Here is a 26,759-nt window from a genome sequence, read left to right as displayed (position 1 = left end):
CCCCTCCCCTTAGCCCTTCCTCTCAGCTCCACCTGCTGAACCCTCTCTGACCAGCCTGTTGGCCCTGCCCCTCCCCCACACCTTGTACCCCTACTTCCTTTCCCTTCTTTTTCTTTGGTCAATCCTGGGGATTGAACTCAGGGCCTGGGCACAGTCCTTGAGCTTTTTTGTTGTTTTTGCTCAAGGCTATCACTCTATCACTCCCACATGCCTGGTGATTGTATACACACCAGACTGAGAAAGTGCGCCTTATCCTGGCACCGCCCTGGGCCTTCTCTCTGTCCTTCTATCCCATCCTCCAGTCTCTTCCATGGTGAGAGCATAGGAGGTGACAGACTGGCACAGGGACTTACAGAAAACAATCGTGGAAACCTGGGCAGTTCACACACAACTTCCCGAGCTCTCGGGTGGCGAATGCCAGGCCACACCTGCCTCATCTTCTCAGGAGACTTGACTCAACAGGGAAACACAGGGGACCTATGGGAATGAGGGAGGCACTTCCGTCCTCAGTCTGGCTCAGGCAAAACCCTCAAAAAGACACCGTCAGGGCTGTCCGGTGTCTTCAGTAACATAATTCCCTTCAAGCACTTGCCAGGTGGGGTGAATGCGTGCTTTGGGCTGCCCCTGACCCCTGAGCCTGGTGGCACAGAATGTCCCTTTCATTGTCCTCTTGGCTCTGACTTGCTTCCATTTTAGGGGGCAAGACTGTGGACATGTGCAGGATCCCCAGACCTGGAGTTATATGTGGGTGGTGAGGTACTGAGCCTTCCCAGTGAGGTCATGGAGGAAGCTCAGTGTGGGGAACAGGGACAGAAGGCTAATAACAGGCCTTAACCATCTCACGACAGTGTCCCTGTAAGTCCTGTTTCACGAGGGCCCTCAGTGAGACCAAATGGGTGCCAGGTACCTTATTCATTATCGTATCATTATAAACATCAGGCCACTTGTGACCGTTCCTCTAAAGGAGGAAGTGGAAGACAGACAGACTTAGGCCAGATAATAAGGGAGGGGGAAAAGGTCTGTTCAGCATCCTAGAGGCTGGGGGAGGGGCCGCACTGACAGGGCCTGTGCTCCAGAGGCAGATGTGGCAGCCAAATGTTTGGCTGGGGGCTGCTCCCATCTTAAGCTCAAATGCAAGAGCCCAGACACTGCTAAGGGTCTGGATCTGAAGGGTCCCCTCAAACGCACATGTGTTGAAGGCTTGGTTCCCAGCTGCTGGCATGACTGCCAGGTGAGTGGATCACGGGATCAAGTTCATACTGAATGGGCTCTGAGGGGGTGGCCCCTGGGTGGAGGAAGTCCTCACTGGGGTGTCCTCAGACCCTTCCTCCTCTCTGAGCAGACTGCTCGACCACATGCTCTGGGCCATGGCGCTTTAACTCACTGCAGCCTAAAAGAGATGGTGCCAATTGCTTGTGGACTGAAACCTCTGAAAATGTGAGCCAAACTAAATCTTTCCTCCCTTTGAGCGACCTCAGGCATTTGGTCACAACAGAAATGTGACTGACATAGGCACAATGGCCAGAAGTGAGTTTTCAGGAATCTGACACATGAAGGTCCAAACAGGACTCTGGATTCTCTTCTTCCCTAACTTGGGAATAATAGCACCTCTGGTCACCGATGGACTCAAGCCTAGCATCCAATATTCTTCCTGGATTCCTCTTTTCCTTCACTCCTTAGGTCTCACTCATCAACCAGACCAATTGGCTCTTCCTTGAATGGGATATCAGATATACCCTTCCTGCACTTACTGTCACCTGGATCAAGGTCTATCACTGTCTTCCTGTCCCTCAGTCCTGCCTTTGCTGCCTTATCTCCATTCCCACATTTAGCAGGAGGGAGCTTTGTCTGTGTGTGGGGGGGATGGAGGGGGGGCGGGATGGACGCTCGGGTTGAACTCAGGACCTGGGTGTTGTTCCTTAGCTTTTTTGCTCAAGGCTAGCACTCCATCACTTGAGTTAGCCCCATGTTCAGCTTTTTTTGGTAGTTATTTGGAGATAAGAATCTCACAAACTTTGTGGCCCAAGTTGGCTTTGAACCATGATGATCGGGTCTCAGCCTCCTGATAGCTAGGATTACAGGCACCTAGCTTGAGCTTTCCTTTTTAATTTGTAACCATGTATCAAAGAAATTTGCCTTGTGTCTAGGATAGGTGTTACAAATATTTCTTCCATTTTAATTTTATGCTTTTTGTCAGTCTTTTCTCCCAAAAGCTTAAAAATTTTTATTCATCTAGCTTTTCTTATGGCACCTGGAAATCCCATGATATCTTAACAGCAACTGCCCAATTCTTGCTTTTCCTGAAGTGCTAAGTATCTCATGGTACCATTTGTGCCATGTCTTATAAAGAATGGCAGAGGGAGGGGCTTCCCTCTACCCTGTGAGCACTGTCAAAGAGCAGAAGTTAGGGGAACCAGAGCACAGCACAGGGGTGCTGCACCCCAATCCAGAACCTGTAAAACATGCACTTTAGGCCAAAAGCCTCACTATCAGCCACCAGAACCTCATACAACCATACTAACTGAGCCAGAGCCCTTCCAAGCCAGTCAGCTTCTGGGTACCCATCTCTGAAGTCCTACGTTGAGATGGCAGCTAAAAATGCTTTGGCAGTAGGTGGTTAATTTCTGCTTGTTACTTACTAATAATTATAGCTTTCACTTTGGCACCTCTCACAGCCGAAACCAGTGGCTATTCTTAGATGTGCAAGATCAGATTTTCTGATTTCTGCTGGGAATTTAGATGCTCTCCCGAATTCTCCCAAATTCCTTGGTTCTAGCCTTGTCTGTCCTCCTTTCCCTTCCCTTGTCCCTGGCTCTTCCCAGGCTCCAGGACACTGCATCCATAGGGTTGAGGGGCAGCCCTGGGGCTGGTCTACCAGAAGGAGATGCCAGACACGTAGCATGTGAGCCACAGCAAGGGTGCACCTGTGGGATGAAATGCAGTTCTGCCAGCTCCACCCTCCAGCCTCTTCTTCCCGGAAGGGTTTGGTGAATGGTATACAGCTTGCAGATAGCTGACACTGAGCGAGCACCATGTGGTGTGTCAGATAGGATTCTAAGGATACCACACATCTTCACGTGTTTCATCTTCATCATAACCGAGCAGGGCACAGACACCCTTATTTACCCCCCCCCCCCCACCAGCATGAAGAAAGCAAAGCACAGCTGGCAAGTCATTTGCCTGAGGTTGCATGGCTCGCATGTTGAGAAACTTGATTTCAGAGCCAACCAGTGTGGTCCAGAACCCTTCTCTAATCCTCATTTCATACTCTTGACCTTACTAATACATTACCTCCAAGCATCTGGTCAGTGCCAGGCTCTAGCTCAGTGGTCATGGAGACAGAAGCAGTCCCTGCCTTCCTAGAGTTACAGGTACATCACAAAACTATTATAGACGTCTGGGTGCCAAGAGCCATCACAGGCTCTCACCACACTCAGTTCACTGAAAAACAAGTGAGAGAAGGAGCTGCAATTGCCACAGAAACACCCTGACCTGGGGGTTGGGCCTTCATCAGTTTTCTCCAAAGCTGCCAAGTTGATGGAGTGTGGCAGTCTTGACGATGGGCACACAGAGCAGATGGCACCTGGTTCCTGTGAACTGTCAATGAGGTCACCTTTATTTTTCCTCTCAGTACTCTGAGAACAGAGCTCAAGGCACATATGGCACCCGGCAGTTGAATGGAATCTGTCTGTTTTCTTCTGAATTTACCTCTTTAAAGAGTACATGAATATGTGACAGAATTCTAATCTTGATTCCATCGTCACCACTTTGAAGGAGTCCATGTAGCACGCATTCCAAGATGCTACTTGGCCTTATCCATTCATGCTGCCAGCAGAGCTCACCACGAGTGCATAGTACCTCTGCCAGAGTCTTAAGACAAACATAGCATTTTCAGTTAGTACTGTTGAATAGTAAAGTCATACTGGTTAACTAGTAATGAGATCTTTATTCTGTCCTAGAGATCATAACAATGAGAGAGCTTCTAGGATGACGTAAAAGATCAAGGGTAACTATAAAAATTTCCTCCCCAGGAGGATTGCAATTTGAGGCCAGCCAAGGCAAGAAGACTCCTTCTCAAAGAGCTGTGCGTGGTGGTGTGTGCCTGTCAATCCCAGCTAAGTGGGAGGCTGTGATTGGGAGGTTTGCAGTTCCTGCTTGGGCAAGAAAGTTCACCAAGACTCCATCTCAAAGGAAGAGATACAGTAGTGAATGCTTATCATCCTAGCTACAGTAGAAGGTATAAAATAGGAGGATCACAGTCCAGGCCCAGGCAGAAGGTGAGACCCTATCACAAAATAATCAGTGCAAAAAGAAAAATAAATAAAAGGGGGATTTGAGGTGTGGCTCAGTAGTGGAACTCCGACATAGCAAGCATGAAGCCCTGAGTTCTAACTCCAGTACTACAAAAAGAAACCCCCCCAAATAAAACAAAACAAAAATCTTCCCTAACAGTCATGTCAAGCCATGCAAAGAGGGGTAAAGTGTCTGGATAGCTGTGGGAGAGATAGGGGCTACCAGGCAAAGCTCTCTGGGGCGTGTGGCCCTTGGATCATCCCATTCTCCAGGAAGCAAGCAGGAGAAGCAGCAGCTGTTTTGTAACAGTGGTCAACAACAGGTCTACCTGGAAGCATGCTCATCTGTCTCTCAAGCTTTACACTGTAGCCTTGGAAAACTCAAGCCTGGCGTGAAAGCCAGCCCTGCTCTCCACCAGCCCTGTGTGTTCCACTGGGCTTCCTGGGCCTGCACACCAAACCTCACTCTTTTCCTGTCTGGCCCTCAGGGTCACTACCTCATGGATGTGATGGAACAGTACCATGTCAGAATCCTATGTGGTGAGTGGGTTGTTTGGGCAGAGAGCCGGGGAGAAGGTCTTCCTACGGAGCCCCAGCTCTTCAAGGCAGCCTGTCTGTGACCCCTCTGGCTCCAGGCCCAAGGCTGGGGAGCGTGTGCCGTAGGGAACAATAGCACAAGCATGAATCAGCCCTCTTTTGTACTTCTGCTCTGAAGAATATAATTTGTTAATTGATGCTAGTTGTTATGGCTCAATTAAAGATGTCAATACAGAAAATGCTGACTGGGTTACGCTTTGTGATTTCAGAGCCAGGTAAATCTAGCCACGCTGTCATGCGCACAGGTCTGCCAATGGTGGTACACAAGGGTGAGCATCACACGACTGGCATTGGCAGTAAACAGAGGGGTAAACAGACAGAAGACTGGTGGGCAACACGCCCTTCTCAGCCACATAGGCCTTGGAAGGCTCATCCAGGTCATGTGGATGTGTGATTAAGCCTGAGGGACAAATGCTACCTTTCACACAGAAATAGAAACCTGCAAGTACATTGGCAGCCATCCTCCGGGAGCCTGGGTAGGGTGGGATTCTCCATGCACAGAGGCTGAGTGCTGGGATTTCCAGCTGTGAGGCAGCAATTGCTGAGCCAGCTGACGGCCACATGAAACCAGGACAAGGGCGACTGTCCCTGCTCTGGGCTGGCTTCCCAATCAATGGCAGCTGCTACAGCCTCCCTCTCTGTGGGTGACCAGAGGTGCCAGTCGAGAGAAGCGGAGAGACTAAACACACTGCTCTGCCCTGGTCCCGATAGAGACAACTGAGCCATCAATGCGCCACCCCCATCCCCCGGTCCCCTCTCCTGGTGACTCTGAGATTTGACTGCCAGGATGTGCTAAGACCTACGAGACAGGTGCTATTCTAACTCCACCACGCAGATGAAGAAACTGAGGTAAAGACAAAACTCAGCTCTAATCTGCTGGGATTTCACTCAAGTTACCCACAAAGTCTGAAGGGGTGTAGCGCTGTATGCTACGTGACAAACTCTCTCGGAGTCCTAAGCCTGATTCAATTTGCCTGCTTTGGGCCAGGTGTAGGCTCTGGAAGGGATGGAGAGATGCAGAGTGACTCAGGGTGTCTGTATAGAAACAGTACCAGCTTGGTGCTTGACTTCAAGAACCTTGTTCTCCTGACAGAGGAGGGGTCCTGGGCTCGCTGAGAGCCTGTGGTAGTTGGGCCAAAGCGCCATGGAGGAGGGGTTAGAGGGGGCAGAGCAGTACCTGCATGGAGCCAGATCTGTGCCAGGGTCATCCAGGGGTGTAGTGGGCCCTGTTTAGGGGCGCTGCTCTGCAGGGACGAGGCCACTTCCGACAGTGCCTGCTCCACTCTTGAGGCTGCTACTGATGTGGCATGGATGGAGCCTGTGGGGGGGGGGTTGAGAAGATGGCATCAGGGGTGAAAGGGTGGAGCACCAACCACACACCAGACAAAGGACCCCGCCCCCATACACAGACACTAGCGCGGACGTACACACACCCCTTCCCCAGGATGTTTCTGAGTTATTGTCCGTAAAGAAATGGGGACAATCATTACGGTCTGGGACCTCTCTCCCATCCTGTTGCTCAGCTGTTATTTAGTCAACACACAGGGCACATGCTACGCTGAGCGCCCTTCAGGAGCTCAGCGGCAGTGTGAGAGCAGGGCGGGGCGGTCAGCTAGACACACAGCGAGTGGGCAAGTGTTAACACACACAGAGAAGAAGGGCTACAAAGGGATGTTCCAAAGCACCCACTAAGGGCTGAAACTTAGCAACCATACGGGAGAGGGCAGGGGCAGGACTTCCCTGTCTCATCAGAGCAGCCTGGCCTTCACGAGTGGACAGCCATAACCCTGGACTGGGAGTGACAGCCTATGACATGGATATAAACCACAGAGAGAGCACACTTCTGCCCTGAGTATAGCACATGTCTGTGCTTAAGTCTAGCAGTAAATGAGTGGAGGATGGTTTTTACGCCAAAGCTGCTTAGACCGCCACCTAACTGTTCCATAAAACCTGAAAGACTAAGGAAAGAGGGCCACTGAACACATTCACCAGGCAAAGCATAGATGTGGTCCAATAGTCAAAATGGAATGGTGGCCCCTGGGGACCGTGATGGGGGGGAGACCACCTCCTTAAATGGACCCCATCCCCTCCCTCCTTCCAACATTCACTCCTGCAGGTGCGGTTTCAGAAATCTGAAACTGTCCATACTGACTCTGACCTGAAGCAATTCTGAATTTATAATTTGTCAGAAAGTTTGATACGGAGAAAACCATTTCAACATGGTTTGTGGCAACTTGTCAAGGTCTCATGAGGTTGAAAACAATGCTAATATGTAAATGCTGGCTATGCAAATAAGCTGAGCTGGCTAGACTCTAGATAATACAGAATTGTGATTATAAACATAATTGTAGCTGGGATTCTGAGTGCACAATAAAGGAACTCCAAGCTGGGTGTATGTAGTAGTACACACCTCTAATCCCAGCACTCAGGAGGCGTAGGCAAGAGGATTGTGAGTTCAAGGCCAGTTTGGATTACGTACTGAGTTCCAGGCCATTGTGGATACAGAGTGAAACCCTGTCATGCATACAAAAAACCTTTACAGTAGCAACTGGCTACTGGTAGCCATTTCATTATTTCAACACAATATTTATATAGCTTCCTATAAATACACTCAAAACTTTAGTGGAGGTTTGGTGGATGGAAGGCAAGGCATTCTACCTTCTGAGGACATCCACAGGCAGACAGGACAACTGGGAGGAGTACTAGAGAGGGAAAGGTGCTAGCCAAGAAGAGAAAAATGTGGCCAAACTAAAAAGACCCTAACTGATGACATTATGACATGGGAGGGGCCTCTGAAGTATGCCTAACTCTATTCAAAATGATTAAACTACTGTAAACAATTTTGGTCTTCTTTTTTTTTTTTTTTTTTTTTTACAGGAAATCCTATCTTTAACATAAAAAGGACCTGAGGTAGTTTCCCTGGCAAAGATGAATGAAATGAATAATCTGGAGGTTTGTGGTTGCTACTCTGTGCCATGACCACCAAGCTGGTGTGGCTTCTCATTGGTTACCCTGAACCAGGGCTCTCACCCCTGACTTCATGTGGCAGATACGTGGGGATTTAAAAACTCATCATGTCATAGCTATACTCCAGACTAAATGAGGCACAACCCAAGGAACAGGGCTGGGCACGTACTTATGGATCATCCCAAGTGATTCATATAAGCAGTTAAGATGGAAAACCTGCCGAGATGGGCAGAAGTGGATAGGACTCATGGTGAAGAGAAGCTGGACACAGACTGTGGCCTGAGCCCTTCCACTTGCTATAACCTGATGGTCATCTGGAGAATAAGGTTCCAAGAACAAGGCTCCTTGTTTTCTGAGAGAGTGGTTCTCAGTTGTCTTGGTCTCACAGAATCCCTTCTGGATTCTGAAAAATTATTAAAGACCATGAAAAGATTTATATGGCTTTTATCTATTGGCATTTACCTCATTAGAAACTAAAGTGAGATGTGTTTAAAATATTCCCTTGTTAGAGTCTTTTATAAATTGTGTCAAATTACTGCCATAGAAAAATCCTACTCATGTTCCACCAGATCTTTTGCTACAAGGATCTATGGCTTTTAGAGGGGCTGATTTTGCTTTGTGGAGCCATTATTTTGTTTGGCCCACAAAGGAACTAATCAGAACTCCTGCCAAAGTTCTTCCTCTTCGTAACATTTATATATGACTAAACTAATTAACTTGGAGTACAGTAATGCATTTATTATGAATGAGGTTGGTTAAATGGTGATGATGATGATGACAATGATGATGACGATGGTACCTATAATGGTGATAGTCATCAGGTTTGGGGAACAAATTATGTTTTGGGCCCGGTCATTAGCATTTTGTATAGACTATTTAAATAATCCCATAGCAATGTCATCTGCATTCATTAGATGACAAAACCACGACTTAATGAGGTTCAGTAACAGCCTATAATCCTACATCCACTCCAAGATAAAACCAGGATTCAAATCCTGGTCTGAGTGCTGTGAGCCTCCATCTATCCCTGGGCGAAGCTAGGCCTCAGGTTCTTGGTGCTTCCATGTGGGTGTCTTTATCCCTGTACAGACCACAGGCTTTACAGTTGATGTAACTGTCCTTCTTACTAGACTATGTGATGTTAGAGAACAGGTATATGTCATCTGCTTAAGGATTTTCAAAGACTAACAACACCAGGCCCATCCTAGATCTCAGGTCATATTTTGTGGAATGTGGATGGATGAATGAATGAATGAATGAATGAATCATATCAAGAGCCACAACCTTACAGAACAATGGACAGAGAGTAGTCCCTCTTTAGGGTATGTGTCTGTGTGCTCTAGACCTCTTCTCTAGTCAAGGATGGAAGGTCAAAACTTTCATCACCTCAGAGATCTTTCCAGTATAGCACTGCTGCTGAACTGAAAATGACAGAGCTCAGTTCAAATTAAACACTGGCGTTAGTGACTTTCTTCTCTCTGACATAACCAGCCAATTAAACAAAAAGAATTGTGTTTTATCAGAAATACAGTTTTATTTCCTTCTTAGCTAATTTCTTACTACAGAAAGCCTTCTTGTTCTGAAATACAGATATAGCATTATAGTAGATTCATAGTAGCAGCTAACAGTAACAGTAAACATATGCAGTAACTGCTGGCATCTACAATTCTCAGCAACAGCACAATAAATAAAAAATGTAGCCACTGCATTAGAATTCGGGGGGCTGAAAACATACCATGACAACATGTACCTTCTTGTTCCTTAAGTCTGAAATGGTGTCAGTATATTTTCTAGATTTTGATTTGTGTAGGTAAACAAGAAAATGCTAGTTCTAGCATGTATGCGATCTCTTTTCTTCCTCACTGAAGCAAATGCAGTCTTGCAATGTGCATGGCCTGGGCTGGGAAGGTAGCTCAGCGGTAGAGCGCATGCCTTGCAATGTGCATGGCCTAGAGTGGAAATGAACACACTGGGGCTTTAAAAGGGAATCAGAAGGAAGACTAGAGGATATAATCCCAAACTGAAATCCAAGACTCTGCAGAAGTAAGTTTCCAGATAATCAGGTTCAACAGACAGGCAACCTGCCAGGACTGCGGACATCTCTTATTTATCAAACTAACTTGAGAAGTGCTTATCACTGCGCGACCTTGGGGGCGGGCAGCTGTGTGGCCACAGCCGTATCCCACACCAAAGAGATAATGTGCCCCTTCCTTCAGAACTCAGAGGCTTGGAAAAGCCACTGGGAAACAAAATGACCTGAACGTGAGAACACCTCTCAAAATCTGGCCCAGGGTCTGTGATCTCCCTGTACAAGGGGTTCAGGGTTGAGATGATGTGAATTTCCTCAGCCAGGGCTTCCTCTGCTCTCCTACTTAGACCCTAATGAGAAAAGACTGTTAGTCACTGGATACAAAGGCAAAGTGCTACTTGAGGAATGGTTCCAAGCTTGAATCCACAATCTTCCTGCTTGCTGTTCCTCCTTCCCTCCCTTCTTTCCTTCCTCCCTCAGTGAGAGGAACTGAACCCAGGGCATGACACTTGGGAGGCAAGCGTTTTAGCACTTGAGCAATGCCTCCAGCTGCGGGGTTTTGTAGGCCCCCTCCTGGACCACCATGTGTGTGGCATCAGGTGCTGTGGAAAGACATTTCTCCACTGACCTCAGGGCACTGTGAAGTCACGTTCTGAAGGCATGAGTGTGACACGAACACTCTCACTGCTTGGCAGCTGAAACTTTGCCAGAACTCTTTTTCCAGCTAGGGAAAGAGACCTCTATGGTGGATTTCTCTCCCACCCTCCTCCTCTCTGTCTCTGTCTGTCTGTCTGTCTGTCTGTCTGTCTGTCTGTCTCTCTCTCACACACACACATACACACACCCCTCAAACGGAACAATTCCTATGGGCCCTATTTTACCACCCAAGCTTATCATCATAAGGGATCCCACAGCCAATCATCTTAGTTAAGCAAAAGGCCCAATAATGAAGGAGTTCAGTCATTATGTAGGACTGCCCTGTCCCAGCTGCCTTTTTCTATCTGGTGGTGTCGGGCAGGGGATAGTCATCTGGAGTCCTTTGTCCCCTCACATCTGGGCATGGAGAAGGTGAACTAGATATCAGCTGGAATGCTTCCTACCTGGTGACCTGTAGCAGAGTTGGGGGTTAGATTGTGTGTAAAAGGAGCCACGTGTGACGTGGGTTCTCAGGATTCTGGGCAGGGTTTTTGTGTCCCAGCCCTGGAGGTCTAGCTCAGGTGCCTCCTGTGAGTGAATCTGGGGAATGATAAGCACATGTGGCCTTGCCCCAAGTCCCACTTCCACCTGTCACCCACATTCTTCCATGCTGCTGCAGCAGATGCCTGCCCTCCCCAGGTTTTGTTTTTCCTTAAAAGAACCTGAGCCAGGGTGTTGTCAGGCATGTGGAAATGACCTGCTGCTAATGAATCTGGGCTTTATTTTCTCCAAGTCCCCAAATGGGTCCACATTATCTATCAGCAGACTTTATTCAGCTTCTATTGCTTAGAAAACATGTCCCCAAAACCGTTAGAACAAGGAGGAAAGCAGCCATTTCATCTCCTCACAACCAGAGACCCTCAAGAGCAATCGGAATGACTGAGCGTTCTGCCAGCCCGAGGACAAATGTTCATTTTTCACAGGAAGAGAATGTCTGATTCTCAAGACAGGGCTCCGAGCTACGTCTAGCCAACACCGCAGTGAGCTGGCAGCCACAGCTGCTGTCACCACACCTGCCACCTGCCCCTCGGATCAGGATGTCTTGGGTTGAAGAAGGGGAGGACTGATGACGGCTAGTCACTTAACTTTGGGAGGAAGAGGAAGAGATAAGGGAGGCCATTTTCATTGCAGCCAGGCCCTTGTCCCCCTAAATTAGGCCTATTTTGGTCCCCTCCCTCCAGCCCCCAGGAACCAGTCCTGTGTTTGCTGGAGGGTGGCCTTGTTTTTCTGGGAAGGCTGGAGAGAGGCTGTGACCCCTTTACTACATGGATCTCTTTCCAATGTATCTGTGCGTGCTTCCCTCTCCTCTCTGCTCGGTCTATCCACCATGGGCCAGCGGGGCGGGACTCTTTCCCCACCCCGAGTAAAGAAGACACTGTGGCAGCCACCCCCGCGGCTCTGACACAGTGTCACAATCGCCCAGTGACTCCGACAGCATCCATCACGGTTAGCCCTGATGCAACATGTCTTCTGGGAAGGGAAAGCTCTGTCTGAGGAACACAGGGCAGGACCCCACTAAGACAGGGAGAAAGTGGGCATGCGGGTAGACGTAGCATGCTGCCGGTGGTCACACGGAAGCGTGGGGGAAGCCATTCACACACGTGCGGAAGGGAGCCAGCTGTCCGGGTGTGCCACACCCGTGGCTCTGGGCTGGAGACAGTACCTTCTGCAGGACTACAGAGGGCAGATGCTTCCTGCCCACTAACCTGCCCCGCTGCATATTCATGAGGCTGCTGCTCAGCGTGGCAGTGCTCTGGGCCTCCACCCCAGTGTGTGACTCTGACTTCGGCATCAGGGCTAAGTCTGCCAGGCCTGGCGCTACTCTAACTCTGGACACTCACTTGCATCTGAGCATCACACTTTCTGCCTTGTCAATCTCCTGTCATCTCACTCAGCCTTGCTTAAAGAATGACACCACAGAGTTAATTAAGGGGAATCATATTAAATGAATATTAATTTATCCAAACAATAAGAAAAAAGGCTTTCACTGCAAAGGGTTACATATCTATATCATGGCTGAATTTTTGAATATTGTTACTACACGGAATATGGGATTCCAGGGCTGGGAAGGTGGCTCAGTGGTAGAGCACTTGCCTTGCATGCATGAGGCCCTGGGTTCGATTCCTCAGCACCACATAAGCAAAAAGAAAAAAAAAGCCGGAAGTAGCGCTGTGACTCAAGTGGTAGAGGACTAGCCTTGAGCTGAAGAGCTGAGGGACAGCGCCCAGACCCAGAGTTCAGGCCCCACAACCAGACCCCCCCCCCCAAAAAAAAGAATATGGGATTCCAGCATGTGCTGGGAGGGAAATGACACATAAGCATACATTTCTCCCCCACATGACAGCAGCTCTGGAGCAGTGCCCAGCCTCTCCCACACCTTCCATCCTCGGGGTGGATAGGTGGGGGGAGGCTTCTTGGGGAGCCACGTCTCAGGGAGAAAGGCTCCTGGCTGGACCCTAAACCCAGCACCAATAACTGGTAAACCATAAATGGAGTAAGTATTAAACTTGTAGTTGTCAAGATGAGGAAACTAAAGTCCAGAAAGATAAAACGAAGTGCAGGGTTCCTGGTAGAGCTGACCCTTGAACTCAGTGTTCCCCGCTGCTGAGGGAGTGGAGCTGTTTCCATGGAAACTATCCAAGGCTCTAGTATAGACACATTGAGCCTCACTTTGAGCAATAACGGCTGTTTGAGGGGTTTTAATGTAGCCTGATTTTCTGAAAAAAAAATCAAGATTTTTAAAAATGTCTCTGTAGAACTCAATATTAAAAGAGTTTGTTTTTTGTTTTTTGAAGAAGAGCTCTAAAGTGAAGCCAATACTCAGACCAGCCTCTTTGCTATTATGGATTGTTTCTAAACCATGAGTGAAGCCACATGTAGGCAGAGCTGAATTTCAGAGGGGAATCAACTCCTTGGGATAAGAGCAGGAATTTGCCATAAGCTAAAGGCTCTGGCTGTTCAAATTCACTAGAACATCACAGCCATCAGCAGCTTCCCAAATGTAATCAAAGGAACATTAATTCCATAGAGGAAAAAAAAAAAGATGAAATTAGCTCATGAATACTAGGTCAATGTCAAGAGTCTTGATTTTTTTTTAAAAGGACCTACCTGAGCTTTTAATGTAAATCACAAATATCTAGGCAGGAGAGGATGATTTCCCTAAAATATGTGTTCAAATGAAACACCCTTATTAAATGCAATCACTCACCACTGACTTAATAGAAGTGATCCTATGTCCAGAGAACTGCTCAGTCTCTTTTAGCTTTTTTATTTTATTTTATTTTTCTGTCACCCATGAGGCTCAGCTCTTCAGCTCAAGGCTAGTGCTCTACCACTTGAGCCACAGAGCCACTTCTGGCTTTTTCTGTGTATGTGGTGCTATGTTGGAAAGGATATCAAGATTCAACTGGTTCTGTCCACCTATAATTTGGAGGCGACCTGCCTTGGGTGTGGGGGCTAGGAGCTGTACTCTCGTGATCAGGGCCAGAAGCCTTCTCAACTATCCACTGATGGCCGTGACTAGGGGGCTTTTCCTCCCAGGTTTTCCTTTGTAGTCCTCAGAGCAATACTGGCTCCCCAGGGTGGAAGCCCAGGCTGCAAAGCGGGAGAGCTGGCCCCAGCTGGCAGAGTGGGCAGGCAGGCGGCAGCAAGATGTCCACATCGTCCCCACATTCCCCACACTGGACAGCCACAACACAGATTCCATGGGAGGGAAGTGTGATGGTGGAGACCCTCGGGAGGATTAATAGATTGGTAAACTACTTACTAACTGAAAAAAGGGAGGGAAAACCATGAAAGTATGCTTCTGGAGAGTTGCCTTGGAACAACAGATCAAACCAAAAATTAAAACCAAGAAACAGAACAGTTGAAAAAAAAAAAAAACACCACCAAAAGTAAGGCTAAGAAAGCAAAGAGTTCTGATAACCTTCCAACTGTAAGTCTGGCTGTCTGGGATCAGATTTCAACAGTGACATATATTTTTCCACTAACAATGAATTAAGAAAAAAAAAAAGCTAAAGTAAAAGAGAGGCTAATGGGGCATTCCCTTCTACATCTACATGTTTACTTGCACATGGACACTGACTAATTCATGTAATGTCTTGTTTCCAGAGCAGGAAATTCCAAAAGGGAAAACTAATGAATCAAACAGGTTTCAAATCTTTCCACTTATTAACCCTAATTCTGAGTCCAGCAATGTGCAGGGTTAGGCGAGTTTTCATTCCTTGGAAGTCAAAGGATGGGAGAGAGAGAGTTAGAAGACCTCAGCCTTGGCTACCTGCTTGTCCTAGAAAATACTTGGGATTCAAGTTCAATGCAACGGTGTCAAGAAAAAAAATCTACATTTATAGCTGGGTGTGGCAGCTCATGCCTGTAACGCTAGCTACTCAGGAAGCTGGGATTAGGAAGAGTGCAGTTGGAGGACAGCCTAGGCAAAAACTTCATGATTCCTCTATATCCCCAATAAAAGGCTGGGTGTGGTACTGTGTGCCTGCCATCACAGCTATGTGGGAAGCATAAATAGGAAGACGGTAGTCCAGACTGGCTGGCTAGAAGACAGATCCTATATGAAAAACAACAGCAGCAAAAAGGGCTGGAGGTATAGCTCAGGTGGTTGAGTACCTACCTGCCTAGTGAGTCTAAGGCCCTGAGTTCAAACCTCAATACCACTGGCTGGGTGCCTGGAACTCAGGAGGCTGTGATCTGAGGATCAAGGTTCGAAGTCAGCCTAAACCAGAAAGTTTGTGAGGCACGTATCTCCAACTGATTGCCAAAAAGGCTGGAAGTGAGCTGTGGCAAGTGGTAGAGGGCTATCCTTGAGTACAAAAACTCAGGGGCAGCACCCAGGACCTGAGTTCAAGCCCCAGGACCCCCTCCCCCGCAAAACACAACAAACAGAGAATCCTCAGTACCACCAAAATAAAATTCATTACTCAGAATGTACACCCTTCTCTAACTAACTAAATGTACCTCAGGGAGGACTTGAGAGCTTCAGGTTAGCTAAAACATCTGGCTACTGTCTCATCACCCACCAACTTCCTGACTAATCAGAGAGGGGTGACCCAGTTGAAGAGCCAGAACTGCCATCTCCAAAGGCTTGAAAGAACATGGTTCCCAGCATGCAATGGGAAAAACATGGGCAAGGGATAGAGATAGGTAGACTTGATCTGCAGAGCAGATGGGGCAACAGGGACATATGCTATGGTCTTGAAATGGGTCTTTATATTATATGTAAAAATGGGCACGGTGGTCTATGCTTATAATCCTAGCTACTAGGGAGGAAGAGGCAGAAGGAGTTTGAATTTGAGGTCTAGATAAAGTTACAAAGACCTTATCTCAAAAATGAAACTAGTAGGGTGCTGGTTGGTGGCTCATGACTGTAATCCTAGCTGGGGGGGAGGGGGGAGTGGCTGAGATATGAGGATCTTGATTTGAAGCCAGCCTGGGAAGGAAAGTCCATAAAACTCTTTAAGCACCAAAGAGCAAGAAGTGGAGTTGTGGCTCAAGTGGTAGAGAGTGCCAGCCCTGAGAAAAATAGTTGAGGAATAATGCCTAGACCCTGAGTTCAAGCCCCAGAACAAGCAAAACTAAACAAAAAACTAAGCTAGTTGAGTGCCAATGGCTCATGTCTGTAATCCTAGCTACTTGGGATGCTGGCATCTGAGAACTGCAGTCAGCCCAGGGAGGAAAGTCTGTGAGTCTCTAATCACCAATTTACCACCAAAAAGTCAGAACTGAAGCTGTGGCTCAAGTGGTAGGGCACCAGCCTCAAGTGAAAAAGCTAAGGTACAGCATCTAGGTCCTTATTTCAAGCCCCACCCCAGTACTGGCAGCAAAAAATAAAACAAACAACAACAACAACAACAAACCCACACAAAAACTAAAACAAACCAAAACCACTATAAAACTTAAAAAAAGAAAAAGAAAAAAAGATGGCTGGAGTCATAGCTCAAGCAATCTATGCTTGCCTGCCATGAGGCTCGGGGTTCAATCCTCAGTGCCATCAAAAACAAAGTTAAAATAAATTCCAAAAAAGATGATGTAATAAAGCAATCTTTCTGGAAAAACCCAAGTTGGCAACTGTCCTTAGGTATTATATTAAGGAAAAAAATGTCTGTTTTAAAGTGGATTAAAAAGCAACCTAAGCAGTTTATAAATATCATCATCATCTTCCATTTCATATAATTGGAGTTGCCATAAAAGCAAAGTTAGGCATAATTAACATGCAGATGGATAATGTCAGGAGTGTCTGATGGTGTGAATGGTTTATTGTAAAGGTCTTGGTTCCTGTGCTGTGTGTGTGTGTGTGTGTGTGTGTGTGTGTGTGTGTGTGCGCGCGCATGCTCGCATGCACACGCGTGTGCTTAGGGGCCAGGTGAGCCCAGTGGTCATGGTAAGTAATCCTAAAGACAGCTCAGCAGAGAAAGCATTCTTTCTGGCAGCAATCCCCCTATGAGCTTTTGCTCAGCATCTGACTGAGCATTTGGAACAACGATGAGCCCTTATAAATCTCACACTCAGAGATTAAATTTTCTGGCAGTGTGGGCAGTAAAGTGAACATTAAATAAATGAGTAAAAGAAAACAAGGATGGACTCTCCTGGTGAGATTCATATTTAGGTCACTTTAAAAGGACCTTGCTAGCCAATTTGTTTCATTTTAATAAAGGGATTTGGGGGTTTTGTTGTTGTTGTTGTTGGTGGTGGTGGTCGTGGTTTGGATTTTTTTAAATTGTTTTGGTCCTGGAACTCCCCAAAGTAGCCTTTCAAAATTTCTGTATTATTTAAAAGCAAGATTAAGCTAAAATGCTATCCAATTTCCCTACACAGTTTTATGACACAAATCCTCCATTTTCCTTCCTTGCAAATGGAAAACCATTTATGGCACTGCTTCTCAGAGCATGTTCCGTAACTCACAGCTGTGGGGTCACACAGGGGTGGCCTACAGAGCAGATTTCTGGGCTGCCCTGTGGGGTAGGGCCAGAGGCCTGGCAGTTCTGACAGGTCCACGTGTGATTCAAACTCACAGCAATGTCTGACAAGATATATGACCTTTAGCTTTAGAATATAGCCTCCATTATTATATACTGTTTGGAGTAAATTAACTTTGAAAGTGAAACCCAGACTTAAATGATGATTTGTAAGACATTGTACTTTAATTTTTTCTTCAGCAGGATTACTTTTATGCATTTATATCAACTTCAGGAAAGCCCAGAAGGACACAAGAGCTGGAAGTGGTGCTTCCACAAGCTCTGCTTGTTCAGCTCAGGCCTGGTCTCCTTCACTTTTTCAGACAAGGTTGGAACTCTGGCACTAATGTCTGCACTCTCAGATTTCCTTCTGCCTTGAACAGTTTTGGATTATAAAATAAGTAAGATCTTCTCTCTGACAAGTTTGATAGTTTCCTTTCCAGCTTACAGGTTGGAAGATCATCAGAAAACAAAACATCAGGCAAATGAAGCAGATCAAACAAGAAAGGAAAAACCATGTTTACAGAGAGAGGGCTCCCGGCGGGGACCCGAGTCACCGAGTGCATGACTTGCGGGGGGCCACACAAAGGTATCAGGTTTGGGATGAGAATGAAGATGAGAAGATACAAACAGGTGGAGAGGAGATTCAGTTCTTGAAAGAGAAGAGGAGGAGGAGGAGGAATCTGACACTAAAAAAGTAAAAGAGAGAAAAAAAAAAGATAAAAGCAAAACAAAAACAAAAACAAAAACCTCTTCAGGAACACAAGGAAAGAATGAACTAGCTTTTGATATACTCACATATGCTGCAAAGAAAATGAGGTCATGTAATAATACACAATCATCCCTCTACTGGACAATACAATACAAAGTGCATTTTTGAAGAGAACCAATTTGTTTTTCCACTGGTTATTGAACTTTTCTGCAATAACATCATGGAATTCAAAACAACTCAGATTTACCTGGGCACAGATTCAGCAGCGTGATCCAGTGAAAACAACACATCTTTAACTTATAGCACCCAGGGCAGTCTGTGGGACACTATTCATTTTTCAGTTGGAAAAAGGGCTAGAACTTGACTTTCCATATGTTTGTTACGTGTGAGAAGGATTTATGGAAAGTGAACTTTCAGACTAATACTTGCCAAGGTACTAGCAGTCCCTGAAGTGTGGGCACAGATCATGGTTCCCATGCCAGGCTTTCTGAGACTGTCCATGATTGGGTGCCCTCTCTGTGCATTTTGGAAAGGAAGCTAGTGCTTTCATATCTGACAGCTGGTGAGATCTGTGCAATGTGGAGATCACTGCAGCTCCCAACTAGAAACATGTCCCAATAAAGGGCACCACGCTTCCACGTTAGGAAAAAAAAATTGTTTTGTTTTGGGTAGGTATCTGGTAATATCTACCAATGATTAAAGACAAATCCTTTTTATCCCACATCCTGTTTTGAAGTAAAAGGAAGAAAAATAATATTTTTTTTCATTCTCTATTTAAGGAACTACCAACTTATTGCAAAGAAAAGACGGTGACTCATAGTGTCAAAGTAAAGATTGTCACTCCATTTGATTCTTCTTTGGGGCTGGCTAAACCTCCTAGAGGTAGGGGAAAGGGAGCCAGAGGGCATCAGACAGGAATCGGGGTCTCTAAGGGGAGCTTTCTGCTGTGCTAGCTACAGCGGACTTGGCCAGTCTCCAGACTGCAGATGTGCGTTCTACCTCATATTATTCCACAGATCTGCACACGGATAAGCTCAGAGATGGAAAATAAACTCCTAGCTAGCCATTCACTTCTGGAATCAAGAATACTCAGTCTGTACTGCATAACGACCTGGGATGTTTTAAAGTTTTTATCTGTCAGACCTACATTCTAAAATTTTAACAGGCAGAATTATGATGTCTTAAAATACTTTATAAAAAACCAAGTGTGGGATAGGAGAAATAGATGAAAGGAGTAACTGTTGAAAGTTAGTGGCAGGTTATGATAATCTATTCTGGTCTGATCATCTCAATTTATTTAACATTTCAACATAACTGAAATTTAAATTAATTAATGAATAAAGTTAACTCTGGGAAAACCCCAAACCACTCCAAAAGCGGACCTTTGTTCTCATCAGGGAGTATGTCTGCAGAGTGGGGGTACCGGCTGGGGCTCAGTTACAGAATCAAGACAGTAAAAGTTCATCCTCTCTTCGGCATGCCCCCTTCTGATGTCGGCCTTGTGTGGCTTTGCTCATGGGGGTGGGGGGGGGGAGACCTGTGCCCTTCAAAGTGGATTCAGGAAAGCAGTTAGGCATTGAGCATGGTGTAGACCAGTGCTAAATACAGAATTCACTCATCAGGGCTGAGATCTCCCAGACTAACTCTGATCTCGGAATCACTTCTGTTAAATTCAGAATCATGCTGACCTCCCTGTTCTCTTTTCTAAATGAGCAGTGCTACAGTGACTGCTTGGAATCAGCCAGCCTCCCCCAGCACCACGTGAACACCCCTGTGCCTGAGCTGGTGCTGGATGGTAAAGTGAACCACAGTTCATGGAATACATCAGCCCTGCAACAGAATAAGGAGAGTCTTTATGATGGGGCAGAGGCATTGTCAGGATAGGCTAGCAGCAAAAAATACCTTATGTATGGGTATGGGAAACAGTGCGTATGCTTCTTTGGATACAGAAAGACCAGAAGAGTAAACAAAAAGCTAGGAAAAATGGTTGCTTTTGGAGAAAGGGACAATGCGGGTGCAGGGATGGAAACAAAAAACAAATCTTAGTGGAAGCTTTGAGTGCTGGCTTTTGAATTATGCAATGGATTTCTTCTTGAAGTGAAATCAAGATGTGAGGAATGACCAGATCTGCAGGCAGGTTGTCCACTCAGGTGTGTAAACAAGGTAAGAGGAGCTATTCCTCCTGACACCTCCCCACAAGTCACATCCAATAACACTGGGCTTCATAAACCAAGACAGAGGCAGCGTGTCCATTTCTAGGTGAACTTTCCTAATCTTTCAATCTCTCTAATACTGTCATTTCACATTTGATTCTCATAGACCTCTATTTTCTTGCTCCTCTGGTACCTTGGTTTGACTGATGGTGTGCAAACATGCTTTGTGAAAGGGATTCCTTCAAATGGTTCCACAAGATGGCATTGACCTGTCTGCCTGGGGACAGTGAACCCCCCCCACCCCCAATTGTTCTGGAAGAACATAGGAACCAGCGGTTCAAACATCCGGGTTCCCAGGTAGTGAGTGGGAGACCCACCCTCCTTGAGAGAGTGACTGCATGAATGGCACTAAGGCAAAGGAGGAGAGGAAGCAACGGCTTGTGCCACAGACACAGCCTGGACAGCATGACACATGAGGTTTCACCTGTGGGGTGGGACGGTGGCTTTTAAGAGCGCTAGGAAAATGCCCCCAGGGGCGAAGAGGCATATGAACTAGGGCCTCATTCACTTCCTGTGGTTATCTGTTTTCATTGTGCTGTGACATTCACATCTCAGGACCTCTGGGAAAATAAAGGTCCAAGCCAGCTGGAAAGGAAGAGGTGTGGATTTAGCATGACTGTCCTCACAAGATACTAAGAAGGAGCAGAGGGGCCCACAGCAGCAGGGTCCACATCGCTGCAGGACCATAGTAAGTGTCTCTTGCTTCCCTTCTCTCTGCTGCACCTCACCCTGGCTACAGCTTATGACTGAGCTACCGGGAGGAGTTGGACAGCTCCCTGGCAGGACCACACCTCCCCACATAGAATTCCGTGCACTGTGCCAGTCCTGTTTGGCCTGGCTTTCCGTCTATGCTCACCCATGACTGACAGCCAAAGAGGAGAGGGGAGCTGTGTGTACTGGGTGGGTTTAACCTGTGGCTTGGTCAGCTGCAAAGTGAGCTAAGTTCAGATTTGCACCACTCCTCATGCCTAGTCATCTTTTCTTTTTTTTGTTGTGTTGGTTGTGGGAACTGAACTCAGGGCCTGGGTACTGTCCCTGGGTTTTTGCTCAAGGCTAGCACTTCACTTTGAGCCAAGGCTCCACTTCTAGTTTTCTGGTGGTTAATTAGAGATAAAAGTCTCAGAGACTTTCCTGCCCAAGCTGGCTTTGAACTGCAATCCTCAGATCTCAGCCTCCTGAGTAGCTAGGATTATGGGCATGAGCCATCAGTGTCCAACTTTTTTTTTTTTTTTTTAATGTGCCAGTACTGGGGCTACACCTTAGGGCCTGCCTGGGCACTGTTTCTTAGCTTTTTCACTCAAGGCTGGTGCTCTACCACTTTGAGCTACAGCTCTATTTTCAGCTTTTATGTGATTAAGTGGAGCTAAGAGTCTCACAGACTTTCCTGCCCAGTTTAGCTTTTAACTGTGATCCTTAGATCTCAGTCTCCTGAGTAGCCTGTAGGATTACAGGGGTGAGCCACTTGCTCCTGATTGATACCTAGCAGTGTTTTGACCCAGCGCCCCGGGGCCTTGCATCTGATTCCTCAGGCTGACTTTCACTTTGTGGAGGAGAGCTTCTGCAAGAATGCAGGCTCTGCAAGTACCACCAGATGGGGCTCCCCAAAGCCCCATTCCTCCCACCCAGGTGGGGTCAGCTTTCCCAGGGTGGGTAGGCCCAACTTCCTTTGCAAGGTTTTGTCTTGGGAGTTGGGGTATGGCACAAGGATTGAAAAGGGACCTTAAGGCTCCTTTTGCAAGGCCAGTTCCCCAAAGACCGGGCCCATTAGACAGGGATGGAGCCTTAAGGGTCCTCTAGGGGTGAAGATGTGACAGGAGCGGGTTCTAAATGATGTTCTAGAACTACCTCTGAGGCGCTACGCCAAGTGAATTTCATTAAGTTTGTGAGTCTGCTGAGTCTCCCAAACTGCGCTTGGCATTATGGTTGGAACGGCTTATTGGGAGACATCCTTATTCCCCTGTACTCAGTCAGGGGTGGAAATGTTTGCTTGAGAGGCAGTGTGTGCTCTAGGCCTCCACAAGGGCAGTGAACCAGCCCAGGGGGCTCAGCAGCTCCCTGCCACTCCACACATGGGTACAAGTGTATTTAAATGCGTATCGGATTAGCAGTCAGAGGCTGAAGCCTAGAGGGAAACTAGAGGAACGGAAGAAAACCTGATGGGGATGGAAACCATCCAACTTTAGTTCCAAATTTTAAGTTCCCAGAATAGGTGGAAAACCCAGATTTCAGCACTGTGATGAACATATATTATCATGACTAGCTCTACCCCCTAACCCCCGACACCCCTTGAACCAACACTTGGATAACCATTGGAGGAAATCTACCTCAAACCAAATCTCCCCCGTTTGGGTGAGGAACTCTCTTCATCCCGAGGCCCTGGTGATTTCATGCACACCACGTGGCGCCCAGCCCTGCATACTGCTAGCACCATTTCATCCCCCCTGGCCTTTGATTCTCACCTGTCTCAGGATCGCTGAAGTCTGGCAAAGTGATTGTATTAAGCTGTCGTCTGTCAGCGATGGTTCTGTCTAAGAGGCTGCTACCACGTCCAGAGTCACTGCAAAACACATTGGGATGTCAGTCACCTGGAAGGTGGGAAGGGAGCAGAGAGATCCAACCTCTTCGGACTCCTGAGGGGCATGCTGGAAGGTCCTTTTTACATGGGAAAGAGGCTTCCCGTGCCAGGCCAGGCCAGGCCTGGCCTGGGCCTCATTCCAGCATTCAGTATCCCTAATACGGCTTAACCCACACCCACAGATCCTTGCTGATTTTACTCCGTCATAATAAGAGACGAAAATGGACACTTCATGCGTTTTCTCATCTACTGGGCAATGAGAGACTGGTTGGCATTTTGTCCTGTGATGCTTAGAATTCATGGAGCTCCTGATCATACCACCCCTTGACACGCCTCTACCAGCCACTGTGCCATGTAGGTCACCCACAGTTTTTCCCCCCCAATCCCCTCTGATGCCAGGGTTCCATCTCCAGACCAGGTAAGTGAGAATTTCAGGGGCAGATACTAGGTTCAAGGGCCCCAGAACCTTGCTTTTCAGAGTGATGGTTCGGGAGCACGAGCCAGTCTTTCAGCTGGATCACATGGGTAATATTTTCTTTAACAACTGAGGAAAGGGAGGTCTGAGGGATTTGGGGAGCATAGGGCAGGGTTTTATTGCCCACCCCCACTGCCATTTGCTCCCATTTCCTGCCCTGCCCACCTTCACTGACCCTTATCCCCAGCATGGCCTACCAACCCAGTATAGCACCATTCAGCCATGTCACATGTTACCATAGCAAGGCCTTCCTGAGAAGGAAACAGTTAAAGGATCTTAGCCCATATAAACCACTAACCAAAAGACCTTTTTGAAGCTTGTAAGTAAAAATCATTGCTTTTTTCTCTCCTATTATCCCCTTAATCTATTTTGGGGGCTCCAGGAGTGAGGTTTTGGTGCTAAGATGCCTGAATTCCACAATAAAGGGGCACAGTTTCCTTCCTGCATGCAGCTGTTGCTAAAGGCAGTACAAACAAGATTTGGTATGAAACTTAATATAGTTTACAGGCTGTAATTTCCACATCCAGTAATGCAGTTAGAGAAACCCACAGGACAGAGGAAGCATCCTTCCATGTAGACTTTTTGGCAGCCCCTACTTATTTTATCATCCCAAACAGTGTTGTTGTTGTTGTTTTTGGAAACTGTGCTATTAATTATTTCTACAACTGAGAAACTATAATGACTCTGACTAAAGATAACATAAAAGTATGCATATGTTTTCATTAATCAGAAAAGTAACTGAAAATTGGTAGACATTGAGTAGACATGAGTAGACATTCTATTCATGTAGCATCTTTACCATAACAACCAAGATTGATTATCCAAATGCTACCATAACTCCTCATTTGAAAGGGTTTTAAGAAGACTTTGTTGCAAAATACCGTGCCTTATCATCATTGTTATTATTACTAGTGTTACTAAAATTCAGGACACATGGTGAGGAGCTGCCACTTCATGGAAGGAGCTGTCTGGAAAGTCAGTGGCCACACCTGGGGTTGTTCCAGCCATAGTGTCATAGGCTTTCATTTCACCTCGTTTTATAGCTTGAGCCTCACTGTCATATGTATTACTTTGACAGGATTCAGAAATTGGGGTTCTAGAACCCGGAAAGGGGATCATGGCTCTCATACTACCATTGTCACTAATGAATGAGAAGTCCCTCCGAAGAAGGGACAGAACTGTGTAAGGATGGAATGAGTTTGTATAGATAGAGAATTCTGGAGAGTTCTAGCTTCTAGGTACAAGCCAAGTGTCATAAATATACCTGCCCACAGATGTATATTTGGGACTACCCACATTCAGCTCAATTTCTTGGCTTGTCTCCCACAGACAATTGGTGTACAAGCACCAATTAGCTATTTAAAGTGGGGATGCTTTTGTTTCCATATTGAATGCTTAATCTCTAGAAATAATTAAGTATTTGTGATGGATGCTGGATGCTTCAAGCCATCTTTAGTTCTTCATTGACTTAGTGCAGAGTTTTAACCAATCGAGATTTGCATGGCAAAGGCAAATGCCCCTTTTCTCCATGGGGTGAAGGGGCCAAGTGTGGGCACTGCCCCACCTTTAGTCCTCTTAAGTCTCTCACTCTGACCAGTCCATCTCATGTAAATTTAAAAGTCACTTTCCTCTCTCCCTCTGGGACACTATCTGCTTGGGCACCTTCCCGCCATGACCCACCTACCACCTCTCTCTTTCTCTCATTGATCCTTAGGCTGACAGATGAGCCATCTATCATCTATCCCCTTCTCTCATTGGTCCTTAGGTTGCTAGAGCATTTCCCAGGGAAGAGAGAAAAGTTAAGTCTGGTCAGTGGTGCCAGGGAACAGTTTAGGGAGCAAAACTGAAAGGACCCTCAACCCATGGTACTGAAGCTAGAAATGTCTGTATGTATAGATGGAAATGCCCAGGGAACTTTTTTTTTTCTATTAGGAATGAAAATTCAATGTATATTCTAATGATGGTTAAATTTATACTGGAAATTGTAAGCTCCCCTCAGAAATTATGTGTTCCACAGCCATACAGAGGCTAAACACAGGAGTCAGTGGTGGAGGTGGATCAAACCCCTGGAGTTCTTGTCACAGCTTTGCCTCTTTCCACCTCCAGTGCATGGCACATGATCAATTTTGGGTGTAAGGGAGGGGCTGGCACAGAAAACCAGAGCAGAGACAGGTGGGAGGGGCTCCTGCTTTCCTGCAAGCCTCCAAGGCCTGGATTCTAAGACTGACGCAGGTTCTCAGATATCCCTGAGTCTCAACTTTCTCATCAGTAAAGCAGGTATGAGATAACATGACATTCATCCATTCTGTCATCTTTGAAGATGAAATGAGAGCAACGCCTTAAAAAGAAAAGCTATCTCTAAATGCTGGGGACTATTAATATGAAATAAGATTTCCAACTTCTGATGGAGGCTAGAATGAAAGAAGTCTGTTCTAACGGTAAAGCTTATTTGCTGTAAAGGGGTTGAAACAAGACTTAGGAAGAAGACATTTTTTTTCCAACCATGGAGTTCCCAATCTATGGTTAAATAATAGGGATGATTGGTTCAAGTAGCAGCAAGGAGAGGAGTGGGGAGAAGTAGTTAACAATAAAATTTTTAAAAAGACAAGGAAACTGTCACTTCAAGAGGCAGCATGCTGTCATGGAAAGAGCCTTTATATTAGACAGACTTGGTTTGAGTCATAGCTCTACTGCTTGGTTACTGGGAAAATGTAGGCACATTCATTTAGCCTCTTTTGGCTTCCATTTCATTTCCTATAAAATGGAGATTACAATAGCTAATCTTGCAAGGCTACTAGTGCAGGGATGGAAGGCAATACTTAAATGACCTAGGACAGTACTGGCATGGAGATGTTTTGGTGACAGCAGTCATTACTGTCCCTAGCTGACCCACTGTAATACCGATATAGAGATCACGCTGTGACTTTCTGCTTCGATTCTGGTCACATGCACACGGTCCTGAGTGACCAAGTGAATGTGTGCAGGAACTGAAGGAGCTTTACACTTCACTATGGAGAGGAGACAGGAGGCAGCTTTCTATCATACACACAAGACCTAGAGAAGGAAAACCCAGGCATCTGAAATGACCATTACTTCACCAAATGTATATTAGAAAGAATGCCCCTACCATTTTTCTCAGAGTAAGACTCAGGCTCTACCACTGTAGTAGAACCCTACTGGCCCAGTTCTCTGAGGCCCAGTTCAGTGACTAGTTCATATGGTGAATGAAGAAAAGTTG

General features: G+C 46.5%; 1 protein-coding gene across 4 annotated transcripts in view; it reads right to left on the bottom strand.

Moving 5' to 3' along the window:
- Window positions 1–26,759, bottom strand: part of LOC138810518 (tetratricopeptide repeat protein 7B) — a 211,938-nt gene that overhangs the window by 28,542 nt on the left and 156,637 nt on the right. For 2 of the 4 annotated variants that reach the window (XM_069997742.1, XM_069997745.1), the window contains 4 exons: window positions 22,931–23,028; window positions 18,071–18,235; window positions 14,348–14,398; window positions 6,067–6,207 (listed from right to left, as the gene is read on the bottom strand). In XM_069997742.1, coding sequence (XP_069853843.1) covers window positions 6,067–6,207; window positions 14,348–14,398; window positions 18,071–18,235; window positions 22,931–23,028 — 455 coding nt within the window. The remainder of the gene's footprint in view (window positions 1–6,066; window positions 6,208–14,347; window positions 14,399–18,070; window positions 18,236–22,930; window positions 23,029–26,759) is intronic. The other 2 variants (XM_069997743.1, XM_069997744.1) reach the window with 2 other exon arrangements.

The sequence above is a fragment of the Dipodomys merriami genome, unplaced genomic scaffold (assembly GCF_024711535.1).
Source record: "Dipodomys merriami isolate MVZ:Mamm:240054 unplaced genomic scaffold, mDipMer1.0.p SCAF_50, whole genome shotgun sequence".
NCBI classification, from domain to species: domain Eukaryota; kingdom Metazoa; phylum Chordata; class Mammalia; order Rodentia; family Heteromyidae; genus Dipodomys; species Dipodomys merriami.
Note: the sequence above shows the minus strand (reverse complement) of the source record. Positions and strands in the feature narration are given on the sequence as shown.